This window comes from Chiloscyllium plagiosum, chromosome 14 (genome assembly GCF_004010195.1).
Source record: "Chiloscyllium plagiosum isolate BGI_BamShark_2017 chromosome 14, ASM401019v2, whole genome shotgun sequence".
Taxonomy (NCBI): domain Eukaryota; kingdom Metazoa; phylum Chordata; class Chondrichthyes; order Orectolobiformes; family Hemiscylliidae; genus Chiloscyllium; species Chiloscyllium plagiosum.
This window is the reverse complement of record NC_057723.1, coordinates 43,617,908-43,630,541: the sequence shown is the minus strand read 5'-3', so window position 1 is coordinate 43,630,541 and position 12,634 is coordinate 43,617,908. Positions and strand designations below refer to the sequence as shown.

At 39.6% G+C, this 12,634-nt stretch overlaps 1 protein-coding gene across 6 annotated transcripts in view; it reads right to left on the bottom strand.

Annotated features, from left to right (window-relative positions):
• LOC122556682 (glutamate receptor ionotropic, delta-2-like) overlaps window positions 1-12,634 on the bottom strand; it is a 538,289-nt gene that overhangs the window by 188,877 nt on the left and 336,778 nt on the right. For all 6 annotated transcript variants that reach the window (XM_043703714.1, XM_043703716.1, XM_043703715.1 and 3 more), the window contains one exon: window positions 7,159-7,332. In XM_043703714.1, coding sequence (XP_043559649.1) covers window positions 7,159-7,332 — 174 coding nt within the window. The remainder of the gene's footprint in view (window positions 1-7,158; window positions 7,333-12,634) is intronic.

Sequence of the window (12,634 nt, the reverse complement as noted above, 5' to 3'; positions counted from 1 at the left end):
GAAATGACGGCGGATGATACGTTGTACATGGAGGTTGGTGGGGTGGTAGGTGAGGACCAGTGGGGTTCTGTCCTGGTGGCGGTTGGAGGGGCGGGGCTCAAGGGCGGAGGAGCGGGAAGTTACTGAGGCAAGGTGGGGGGAGGGGAAATGAGGAAACTGGAGAAATCTGAGTTCATCCCTTGTGGTTGGAGGGTTCCTTTGTTAGAATATTGTCAAATTATTAGAACAATAAAGCCTGTGGTTTACATTTCTTTTCGGTCTCTTACTACTGGCTTCATCTTCCATGAAGCTGCATGGGGAGAGCAAAATTATGTAATGTTACATAACTTCTTGTCATGATGTATATAGTACCTCTTTTTAAACAGTTCATTATTAATTCATTTTTTACAGTGATGATCATATTACTACATATGATATATATATATCGGATTGAGCTAACACAGGCCAAATATATAGGGTTGGAACTTCAATCATTGAGTGTGTTAAACACATAATTTTTTAGATTTCTGAATGCAGATATCAAGGAATGTGGGATAGCATGGGGAAGTGGCATTGAGGTAGATTATCAGACATGATCTAATGAAGGGTAGAATAATCGGAGGAATGGCTACTCCCTTCCTATGATTTCATTGTCCCCTGTGTTCCAGCAGACATAAAGAAGACAAGATTTACATGCTTTTGGAAAGGTAAGGACTGATTAGGGATAGTTAACCTGGCTTTCTGCAGAGGAAATTGAGTTTTTTGAAGAAGTGACAAGAAGGTTTGATGAGGGCAGCTGATTATTCCACCCTTCACTAGATCATAGCTGATTATCTATATGGTCTTCAGACAAGGTTCCATGCGGTAGACTGATTAGATCAGTCAGGTCACTTGGGATCCAGGGGAATGCTAGCTATCTAAATACAAGATTGGGCTTAAAGATAGAAGACAGAGGTTGGTGGTGAAAAGTTGTTGTTCAGATTGGAGGTGTTGGGTCCACTGCTTTTCATCTTTCATATAAATGATTTGGATGTGTGGTTAGAAAGTTTGCAGTTTGGAAGTTTGGTGGGAAAGTGGACAGTGAAGAAGGTTATCTCAGAGTATAATAGAATCTTGATCAGATGGGTCAATGGGTCGGGGAGTGCCAGATAGAATTTAATTTAGATAAATATAAGGTGTTGTATTTTGGTAATGTAAACCAGGATAAGACTTATACAGTGAATGGTAGTGTCCTGGGGAGTGTTGCTGAACAAAAAGACCTTGGAGGGCAGGTGCATAGTTCCTTGAAAGTGGAGTCACAAATAGAGAGGGTGGTGAAGATCGCATTTGGCACACTTGCCTTCATTGGTTATAACATTAAGTAAAAGAGTTGGGTAGAAAGTGAGGACTGCAGATGCTGGAGATCAGAGCTGAAAATGTGTTGCTGGAAAAGCACAGCAGGTCAGGCAGCATCCAAGGAGCAGGAGAATCGACGTTTCGGGCATAAGCCCTTCTTCAGGAATCCTCGATTCTCCTGTTCCTTGGATGCTGCCTGATTTGCTGTGATTTTCCAGCAACACATTTTCAGTAAAAGAGTTGGGTAGCCATGTTGCACCTGTACAGGGCATTGGTGAGGTCACTTTTAGAATACTGCATACAATTTTGGTCACCTTTCTCTAGGAAAGGTGTTGATAAACTTGAGAGGGTGCAGAAAAGATTTGCAAGTATATTACCAGGATCATGAGGTGCATGTATAGGGTGAATAGTCAATGTCTTTTTCCTAGAGTAGGCGTGTTCAAAACTAGTGGACATCGGTTTAAGGTGAGAGGGGAAAGATTTAAAAGAGTTCTGGGGGTAACATTTTCTGGCAGAGGGTGGTGGGTAGATGGAACTAGCTGCCACAGGAAGTGATGGAAGTAGATACAATTATAACTATTAAAATGCAACTGGATGGCTGCATGAATAGGAAGAGTATAGAGGGATTTGAGCCAAATTTTGACAAATGGGACTAGATCATCCTATTGGATATCTGGTGTCAGTGGATGAGTTGGACCGAAGGGTCTGTTTCCGTGCTAAACAACTTGATAAGTAGAAAAATATTTTATTCAACTAATGTGTCTACCTAGTATTAGAACAGGCTGGCTAATTAGCTGCCCTTTGACATTAAAATAAGTTTATTAAGTCACAAGTTTCACAGGTTTCTTACAGCACATATCTTGGTAGGGGGAGACAAAATTCCCTTTGTAGCTATGAATTTTAAACTCATTCTTCTGAAATGCTGTGGAAGTGCTGCCTTTTTTTATGATTTGTAATTTATAAAACATTGCTTTTGTTACTGTAGGCCTGAAAGAGTAGCTCATCAGCATTTCCAACAGACCTAAAAAATAGTGCAACCTGCAATTCTTTCACTATAATTAGAAATGCATAGTTACATGGAATCTTCTCCCTGTAGGCTGAATATAATACTGCTTGTCACAGCAGGAAACATGGTAAGCAGGTCCATTTAGTTATGGGTGTTAGAGTGGTTTCCCAGTGAGTGTAAGGTTGGGAAATTCATAATGAGAAATAAAGACATGGCTCATGAACTGAATTCATACTTTACTTCAGTCTTCACAAAAGATGACATGAATAACATATCTGAAATGACGGAGAACGTATAGTTTATTCAGTGGAAGAAACTGAAGCAAAGTTGTATTAATTGTAAAATGGTGTTAGAGAAATTGATGGGGTTGAAAGTTAATAAATCTTCACAGCCAGATAATCCACATCCCAAGGTATGGTCTTTGCAATAATGGATGCATTGATGGTCATCTTCCAGACTCTAGACAATGGAACTGTTCCTACAGATTGGCGAGCAACTAATGTAACCCCACTATTTAAAAGGGAGATTGAGAGAAAATAAGGAATTATAGACCAAAGAGTCTGTTGTTGGTAATGGGGAAGATGCTAGAGTCTATTATCAAGGATTTTATAGCACAGGCCTTAGAAAACAGTTAGACACAATCAGTATGGATTGACAAAAGAGAAATTATGCTTGACAAATATCCTAGAGGATTTTGAGGATTAATGAGTAGAGTTAATCAGGGGAGCCAGTGGATGTGGATTTTCAGAAGGTTTGCAACAAAGTCCCACTTCAGAAATTAGTGACTAAAATTGAAATACATGGGATTGAGGGTAGTGTATTCAAATATTGAAAATTGAGTAATGGACAGAAAACAAAGAGTAGGAATAAAAAGGTCTTCTTTTTTCCGAATGGCATGTTGTGAGTACTGATGCAATGCAGGGATTGGGACTGGGGCCTCAGCTATTCGCAATATATGCAAATGACACAAAACTGGGTGGAAGGGTGAGCTGTGAGGAGGATGCAGAGATGTTGCAGTGTGATATGGACTGGCTGAGTAAGTCGGCAAGTGCATAGCAGATGCAATGAAAACGAATGTGTTCTCGAGGGAGGGCAGCAAAGATTTGCCAAATTAGTTCCTGAGATGACAGGACTGATGTATGAAGAGGGCTTGAGTCAGTTAGGATTGTTCATTGGAGAAGAATGAGGGGGTATCTCATATAAACCTATAAAATTCTAATAGGACCACACCGGTTCGATGCTGGAATAGAATTTCCTGGTGGTGAGGTTATCCAGAACCAAGGATCACAGTTTAAGGATCAGGAGTAAACAAGATAGGACTGAGATTAGGAGAAATTTCTTCACTCAGAGTGTGGTGATCTTGTAGAATTCACTGCCACAGAAAATGGTTGAGGGCAAAACATTATGTGTTTCCAAGGAAGAGGTAGATATATCTCTTGTGGCTTCAGAGGTTCAAAAGGTAAGGAGGGAGGCTGGGATTAGGGGATTGAGCTCAATAATCAGCCATGATCATACTGAAAGACATAGCAGGCTCCAGGGACAAATGACCTACTAATAGCAGAGAGACGATAGCAACACGTATTTTGTCCAAACTCAAAAGATCATTAACCATCTTCATTGCATTTTACTCAGGACACAGCTCAGTTCAGGTTGGCTGCCCTTTCAGGACCTGTCAGCAAAGTGGAGTTCCAGCTTCCTTTTCTGGCTCATATCCTGAGTGATGATGTTCGATTGCCACAGAGGGATGGTGTTTCTCCCTAGCAGTGTGTGGAGTGGTGTGCAACTGGGCTTTAAATACAGCACCAGGATATAAAGGCCAGAAAGTCCCAACAGCAGTGAATGCTCTGACTTTCCTGGTGCACAATACCACAAGCAGAACACCATGGGGCCTTGGTACATTATTACTGAAGTGACACGTCGAAGATGACATGAGAAAAGTTACCTTGAGCCATGGTGGAGCAGGGAACATGAATCCCATTCAGAGAAGCATTGTAACTCAAAATACAAAACTTCAGCCTGAGATGCAGCAAAATACAGCTTGGTGAAAAATTGTTGGCATTAGGATGTGTGCATGACAGGCAGTTTTCTGATCTATTCAAGCAACTGGCACAACGGATTGTGAATTCTACCCTGAGGAGTTCACTTTTAAAGGCAAAAAGTGCAAATGTGTTACATATTTATTAAAATATTTTTGCAGGCACACTGAGGCTTTCATTACATGTGCATACATATATCTGTGCACATGCAAACATTAAACATACAAACATTTGGGTGGCATGGTAGCTCAGTGGTTAGCACTGCTATCTCGCAGTGCCAGGGACCTGAGTTCAAATCCAGCCTTGGGTGATTGTCTGCGTGGAGTTTGCACATTCTCCCAGTGTCTGTGTGGGTTTCCTCTGGGTGCTCCAGTTTCCTCCCATAGTCCAAAGATCTGCAGTTTTGGTGAATTGGCCATGCTAAATTGCCCACAGTGATAGGTGCATTGGAGGGGAATGGGTCTGGGTGGGTCGCTCTTCGGAGGGTCGGTGTAGACTTGTTGGGCTGAAGGGCCTGTTTCTGCACTGTAGGGAATTTAATCTAAACTGAGTAAGACAATCAGCTACTTGAAACTGACCTGCTATTCAATAAAATAATGGGTGATCTATTCATGTTTCAAATTCCATAATTTCTTCAATGCCCAATAATCTAGATTTACTTAATGAATTAACAAGTGGAAGATTGCTTGAGAAAAATCATTGTGAGCCATAGAGAAACAGATACAATGAAATTCTTTCACAGAAAAAATCACTAACAAAAATGTATCTACCTCCACCTTAAGGTTATTCAATGACCTCGTCTTCTTCACCTTCTGAGACAGAGAGTTTCAAAGTCATATCACTCTCTGACAGAAGAAAACTTGCCTCATCTTTGCCCTAAGAGGGTGATGCCTAATTTTTACACCATGTCCCCTTGTTCTGAATTTAATCACAAAGGGAGTAATTCCAGATCCTTCATTAAGACCTATTGGGATCTTCTAAACTTCAATTAACTCATATCCCACTCTTCTAAACTCCAGTGAACATAAGCCCAGTTTTTCCAACGTTTCTTCAAATGACAGTCTGCTCAATTTAGTTACTCTCCTCTGAATCATCTTCAACACATTGGCATTTTTCCTTATGTTAGAAGACTAAAACTGCTGCTCCTTGGATGCTGCCTGGCCTGCTGTGTTTTTCCAGCACCACATTTTTCAAGACTAAAACTGCACACAGTATTTGCGATGTTGTTTCACTAATGTCTTATATAACTGAAGCATGATTCCATTCCCTTTCTGTTCTTTTTTTTCAAAATAAAGGAAAGCATTCCATTATCCTTCTTAATTAATTGTTGTGCTTGCAGTTTAACCTTTTCTGACTCCTGCAGTAGAACATTCCAATCCTTTTGCATTTTGGAACTTTGCAGTTATCTTTCGTTTAAATTACATATTTTTATTCTTCCTGCCAGAGTGAATGATACATTTTCCTATGTTATATTATAAGACTACCTGTCTGTCAGTTTTTTGACCACTGAAACCATTTACATTGGTTGGCAACCTCCTTATGCCTTCTTTGTAAAATACCTTCCTACCTACCTTTGGCACATCTGCAAAATTACCCACCACACCTTTGCTCCCCCGAGCCACCTTATTGATATAAATTGTGAGAAGTTGAGACCCAGCACAGACCCCTCCAGGAATCCACTCATCATAATCTAACAATCAGAAAAAAGACCCATTTTTACATAATCTTTGTTTTCTGAGAGCCAGCCAATCTTCTATCCATTCTAATGTAATGCATCCTCACTCTGTGCTTCTACTTTGTACATTAACGTGGTACCTTGTCAAATGCCAGCTCAAAATTTAAGTTCAGTCTATCTACATTGCTCCCTCTCCCCAACAATAGTGCATGTTACTCCTTCAAAAGTCTCTAATTATTCAGTTAAATATGATTTTCCCTTCATAAAACTATATTGGCTCATCCCAATTACCTTGAGTTTTTCTCAATGACTAGCCATAACCTTAAATGGTTGATTCTAATACATTCTGCATCACAGGCATCAATCTAACTGGCTTCTTGTCTATTGGATTTTACTTTTCTCCCACCTTCCTCCCTCACTTCTTGAATATGAAGGTTATATTTGCTACTTTCAGTCAATATACCCTTTCCAGAATCTAGCCAAATTTGAAAAATTAATGCCATCCCATCTACTACATCCTTTAGCACCTTATTTAAGACCCTAGGATGAAGTCCATCAAGACTTGGCACTTGTTAGTCTGCAACTTCATAAGTTGTTTAAACTTGCTCCCTTATTGACTTACAGCCACAACCAGAATTTTAATTGTATTCTTTATAGTGAAGACAAAAGCAAAATTTGACTCTTCATAGAAACTGTGAACGATCGCAGAATCACAAATAAAAGATAACCATACGCTTTCAGTCAATTTTCTGATTCAGCTATTTTTGCACAATTAAGTACCTATAACTTACCCTAAGTAGAATATAATTTCTCCAGTTGACTAGCCTTTACTCATAATAACAAAATACATATGCAAAATTGTTACATACATTTTCAAAAGTCAACTATTTATTGGTTAAATATAACCCCTTAAAAAGACTCTATGACAACATCTGAAAATTGTGTCAGTGCCTATTTAATGAACATTAAGGGTAGCTTTAAAATTGCTTACAATGTTACATTATTATTCTATAGCATTAGTGATGACAATTCTACTTAGATCCATACATATATTGTCATCTAAATATTATATAATTTGTATGTAAAGAGTAATATTATTAAAAATCATTTATTGTCACATTCCCTACCTCCATGTGTTGTGTGAAGGGATCTTTAGGGTTGCACATTACAGAAGAAAATCTATGACTGCTTCTCAAACAGTACTGGCTCTTGCTTTCTGACATTGGGAAAGTTTGCCGAATGACAGTCAATCTGCCAGTCAGTCTCTTTGCCAGCTCCCGAATATCTGCATCATTTATTTCCTTAGTTTAACAAAATAAAACAGATAATTAGTTAATTTAAGAGACGGTCTTTTACATTAACTCATTTTAAAAGAATCAGAGCACGAACATAAAATTAGTTAAGAAGTTAATCTGTATTAATATTAATCACATAAAAAAACATTTTTTGTTACACATGAATACAGTATATACAAAAATATTTTTCCTGTGTAAAACCATATGGCACAATTTGTTCCACTAAGTAAAATTTCTCATCTGATATTTCCAACTGGAGATTAATCATTATCTTTAAATTCCTACAATTGTTGCATAAAATGGTAATATTTACAGGGCATTTATACTGTAAGGGCAGGGTAGATGCAATGTGTATATGCAACTCCAATAAGCTGGTAGTGTAAATGTATGGGTGAAATCCAAACTGGTTTGGAAAAGAGGGTGTAGTCTCATATCATTTTGTTTTGAAACTGAATGTTAAATATGGGTTTATAAAGTACTTTAAAATATTGAAATGTTTGAACAACTTCACCAAACCTCAGGCGTAGACTAAGTGAAATAGTGTTTATCATTATATGTTTACACACTTTTCAAGAGGCAGTATTCTACAAGCTCCCACTCCTCCCTTGACCTTAAATTGCATACCATGTCATGCATTCCGCTCCTGAAGTTTACACCCCAATCTCCAACTCAATTTTACCTGCGGTGGGGCAGACATTGGGAGACCTCTCCAGTATGAGCCAGATGAGGCCTCTTAATGACCTTCTTTGCATGCCACTGGGGTTTTATCAAAAGATGGAGGGACCCATGTCAATTGTGCAATCTGGCAGTTTCACCAAAGAGATTGACAATTTGTTAAGTGGGTTACAAAGGTCAAGCAGGATGAGTCCTTCTCCAAGGTTTGTGAATGTCTGCAATGCACCTGTCCCCTCACCCTGTCCTTATCAGGACTTGCTAACCTAGTCCCAGCAAGATCCCAGATTGAGTTGGACCTTGGTTTGTGCTGAAGTTCTGAATGCCTGCTTTGGGATTGGTGCAGCCCAAGCAGTAAGCCTTCCTGATGGAGTTGCTAAGACCAGACATCTCGTGACTACTTGGCCAGTATTTCGCAGTGGTGGGACTTCCTCCCTTGGGGGGAGGGGAAGGCCTAACTCATGCCAATGATTGGCTGATGTTTATGTAATTGTTGCTGTACAAATTAGCCATGCGGGGGCAGGATCACACCAACATTTACACTGGCCTTTCCCATAGAATCCATCTGAGAGTTTAAACAGAGTTTATTTAAGAGAATATTTTGTGTTTTAGAATATGTCCTAAATTTCCATGAACAAAATAACAATATTTTATCAATCTTCTGTGTAAAATTTGTTAAAATTGATTGACACAGTATGAAAAGTACAATGAAACAATGGGCTATAAAACTCCATACCAGCTTTTGTATTTCTTCAGTTGAAACTTGTGCATCTTTTTATGCCACAATCACTATCCCACAAAAATTCCATAAATTTTCCACTACCTTCTGTATTCCATCTATCGAGTGCCTTACCAACATTTTCGTATTTTTTCAGGGGATGTGGGCTTTGCTAACTCCACCAGCATTTATTACTTATCCTTGAGAGGGTGGTTGTGACCTGCTTTCTTGAACCACCGCATTTTTCTTTCAGTGTAGGCACACCACAATGCTGTTTGGAATATATCCCATGAGTCTGGCCAGTGATACTGAAGGAACAGCGATATATTTTCAAGTCAGGATGGTGAGTGGTTTGGAAGGGAACTTGCAAGAGGCAGTTCCTTCCATCTATCTGCTTCCCTTCTCCTTCTACATGGTAGCAGTTTTGGGTTTGGAAGGTGCCATCTAAGAAGCCTTAGTGAATCTCTATAATGCACCTTGTAGATGGCACATACTGGCATGCAGTCAAGAGGGAAGCATTTCTTCACACAACTGAATTGTGCCTTATCGACAATGGACAGGTTTTGGAGAGTCAAGAGGTGAATTACTCATTGCAGGATTAGCCACCTCTGACCTGCTATTGTAGCTGCAGTACTTACATAGCTGCTCCCTTTCAGTTTCTGGTCAATGGTTACCCCAGGATATTAATAGTAGGGAATTCAATGATTGTCATGTCATTGAAAGTCGAGGGGCACTAGCGAGATTCTTTTGATGAAAATACTTATTGTCTACCATTTATGTGTCACAAATGTAACTTGCCATTTGTTAAAGTCCTGGGTAATGTTCAGGTCTTGCTGCATTTGGACATGGACTGTATCAGTCTGACTTTAATGCACTTAAATTACACCAGAATTAGAAATGAATATATTTATTCCTGGGATCAGCTGGAACACACAGAAGCGAGGAGCATCTGAGCGTGAAGATTGTGAACAGTTTGACAGGTATGACAGCTGTGATGTTATTTTTAAAATATTTATTCTGATATTCAGCAGACACGAAATAGGGATTGCTTGAGCTATTTTGACTAGCTGGAAATTTGAACTTCCCCCACCCCAGATTTGTAGCTTCCCAAAATAAAATTCATGATTTGGAGATGCCGGTGTTGGACTGGGGTGTACAAAGTTAATAATCACACAACACCAGGTTATAGTCCAACAGGTTTAATTGGAAGCACACTAGCTTTCGGAGTGACGCTCCTTCATCAGGTGATGAAGGTGATCACCTGATGAAGGAGCGTCGCTCTGAAAGCTAGTGTGCTTCCAAGATAAAATAGGGTGACATGTGGCCACCCTAATCTCCCCACTCAGCTCTGTCGAAGGTGAAGCCTGTATCCAATTTGGATGCTCCAGGCTAATTTCAGGCAGTCACATGAGATTCCTGTAGTATCAGCCAGGATACAATGCAGATATGTATTTGTCAGGTTACTGCTCTACTTTACAGCAAGATAAGGTACTCATCTGTTTTGGTGACATCATCCCCAAAGGTGGGGATACTCCCAAGGCTAATAATTCAATAGGTGGCATTCATGGTGTTTTGACAACACCTGTAGACAACTGTTTCAGCTTTGTCAACTCAACGTATTGCCAGTAACGAAGAAATGATTCTGTACAATAAAGTTAATATACCAAAAATGATCATAAAGAACTGATCCTTCGAAATGTGGTTCTTTTTGATTTCTTCCATGAAGTAAGATACGTCAAAATTGCTTGTAGGTAACAAAGCCTTGTTACATTGATATGACATCATGTATAATATCTCATATATAACAACTAAGTAAAGCATCCTAAATAGCACCAGAAAAATAGCATATAAATGTCATGATTCAATTAGAGAGGTCTACACCAGACTGATTATAACTTGCGCTGAATGGCAAAGCTTCTGCAGACAAAAATGCCTCCAGTGACGCTGCAGACACTTTAGGACTGAGGAATAAAGAGATCATCAAGAAATCCTTTGCTCAGAGGCATCCTCAGTACACACTGCAAGTAGCTCCAGAGCACAATTTCTGATTCCCTTCTGTTTAGGGTAATCTATCATTGCTCACCTTATTTAACATTTCCTACATTGAATTAAAGAACCAATCCTTCCAGCTAGTGCACATCACATATTTGATTCTACGAATTTGGCAACACATTAGACCTCTTCATTCTGACATACCAGCAAAGACACATTGTGCATTATTAAAGGCCACGAATCCACCTGTTCTGAAATGTTGATGCTTCTCCTTCTTGACAGTAGGTGGTGTGTGCCATACTCCTCCAAACCATGTACAACTTTCAAATGACTTCTCAGTGTAACACAAAGTAAGGTGGATAGCTGCATTGTTTTCAACATTTGCTTCAAAAGAAGTGATTCAGAACATGTTTGCAGTGTTAACAGATGGCCGAACAACTGCAGCCATCATACATTGTATGCAGCTGCAGTAGCTGCCTTGGCTTGTACGTTTATGGTGCATCTGGAGACATCTAAAGCAGACAGCTGGGTGATAGAATGTTGCATTGTCTTGAAGTGCAGCCTGCTGTGCAGCATTTTCACAGCATGCCAGAAATTTATACATTGAGCAGCCACTGTTGAATTCTTATGTCACAGCTGTCTCAATACAAGTCCCAATATTGTGAATGATGTTGAGAAATTACATTGCATGTTGATGCACAACTTCTCTAGAGCTACAGTTAGAACATTCATTTGGGGATCTGTGGCTGAATTTAGGACTTTGGATTTGGAATTACACTCCGATGAAATCTGACCACACTTTCCATGGGATTGCATAGCAGATTCAAACTGTGAAATCTTCCATAGACATCCTGCTGTTTCACAGGCAGATTAGCATAACTTCAGTTTACATAACTAAATACTGTGCAGCACAATCAAACTGTGTTCATAGGCTCTGTGAGATTGAATTCCTGGCATCAACTGCTAAGGAGCCCTCAGCAAGTTGTGGGCTCAACAATGGCTTTGACACTGACTCCTTCTTACTTCTAACCAATGGTGTCTTTCTGCTACATACTAATTGATCTAGAGAGGATAGATCTTTACTGTTGCTAGCGATTGAACAGGCAAGGAATTCAAGGTGATTAAAGATGCTCATTGCAAAACGGGCATCGGGATTTGCTGCCTTCTCACATTCAATGTATATTATATTATAATACAGATTACTATTTATATTTTAGAATCCAATCAAAAACCCAACCTTTCAAATGAAATGCATAACATGATAATATTTTGCCTGGAATTCACTGCAATTGCTAAATTGGCAACAAACAGCATAAGTAAGACAGTTATCTTGCTGATCAAGGTTTGTGTAAAGATTTGTAGCTCAGGTGGCAGTTACAGTGGTTGTGGGTGTGTTTGCTGAGCTGGGAAGTTGGTTTGCAGATGTTTCATCCCCTTTCTAGGTGACATCCTCAGTGCAATGGAGCCTCCTGTGAAGAGCTGCTGTACTGTGTTGGTTGGAATTTATTTGGTTTTGTTCCTGTTGCTTCCCGTTGCCGGTTCCGGTTGTTTGTTGCAGTGGGCAGTAAATTGGGTCGAGATCAATGTGTTTATTGATAGAGTCCATGGATGAGTGCCATGCTTTTAGAAACTCTCTGGCTGTCCTCTGTATGACTTTTCCGATTATTGTTGTGTTGTCCCAATGGAATTTGTGGTCCTTGTCATCTGTGTGTATAGATAATAGGGACAGCTGGTCATGCCATTTAGTGGCTAGTTGATGTTCATGAATGTGGATCACTAATTGTCTGCGTGTTTGTCTTGTATAGTGGTTTATGCAGTCTCTGCATGAAATCTTATTCACCACATTTGTCCTGCGCATTACAGGTATTGAGTATTTTGTTCTGGTAAGTTGTTGTCTGAGTGTGGCTGTCAGTTTATGTGCTGTCA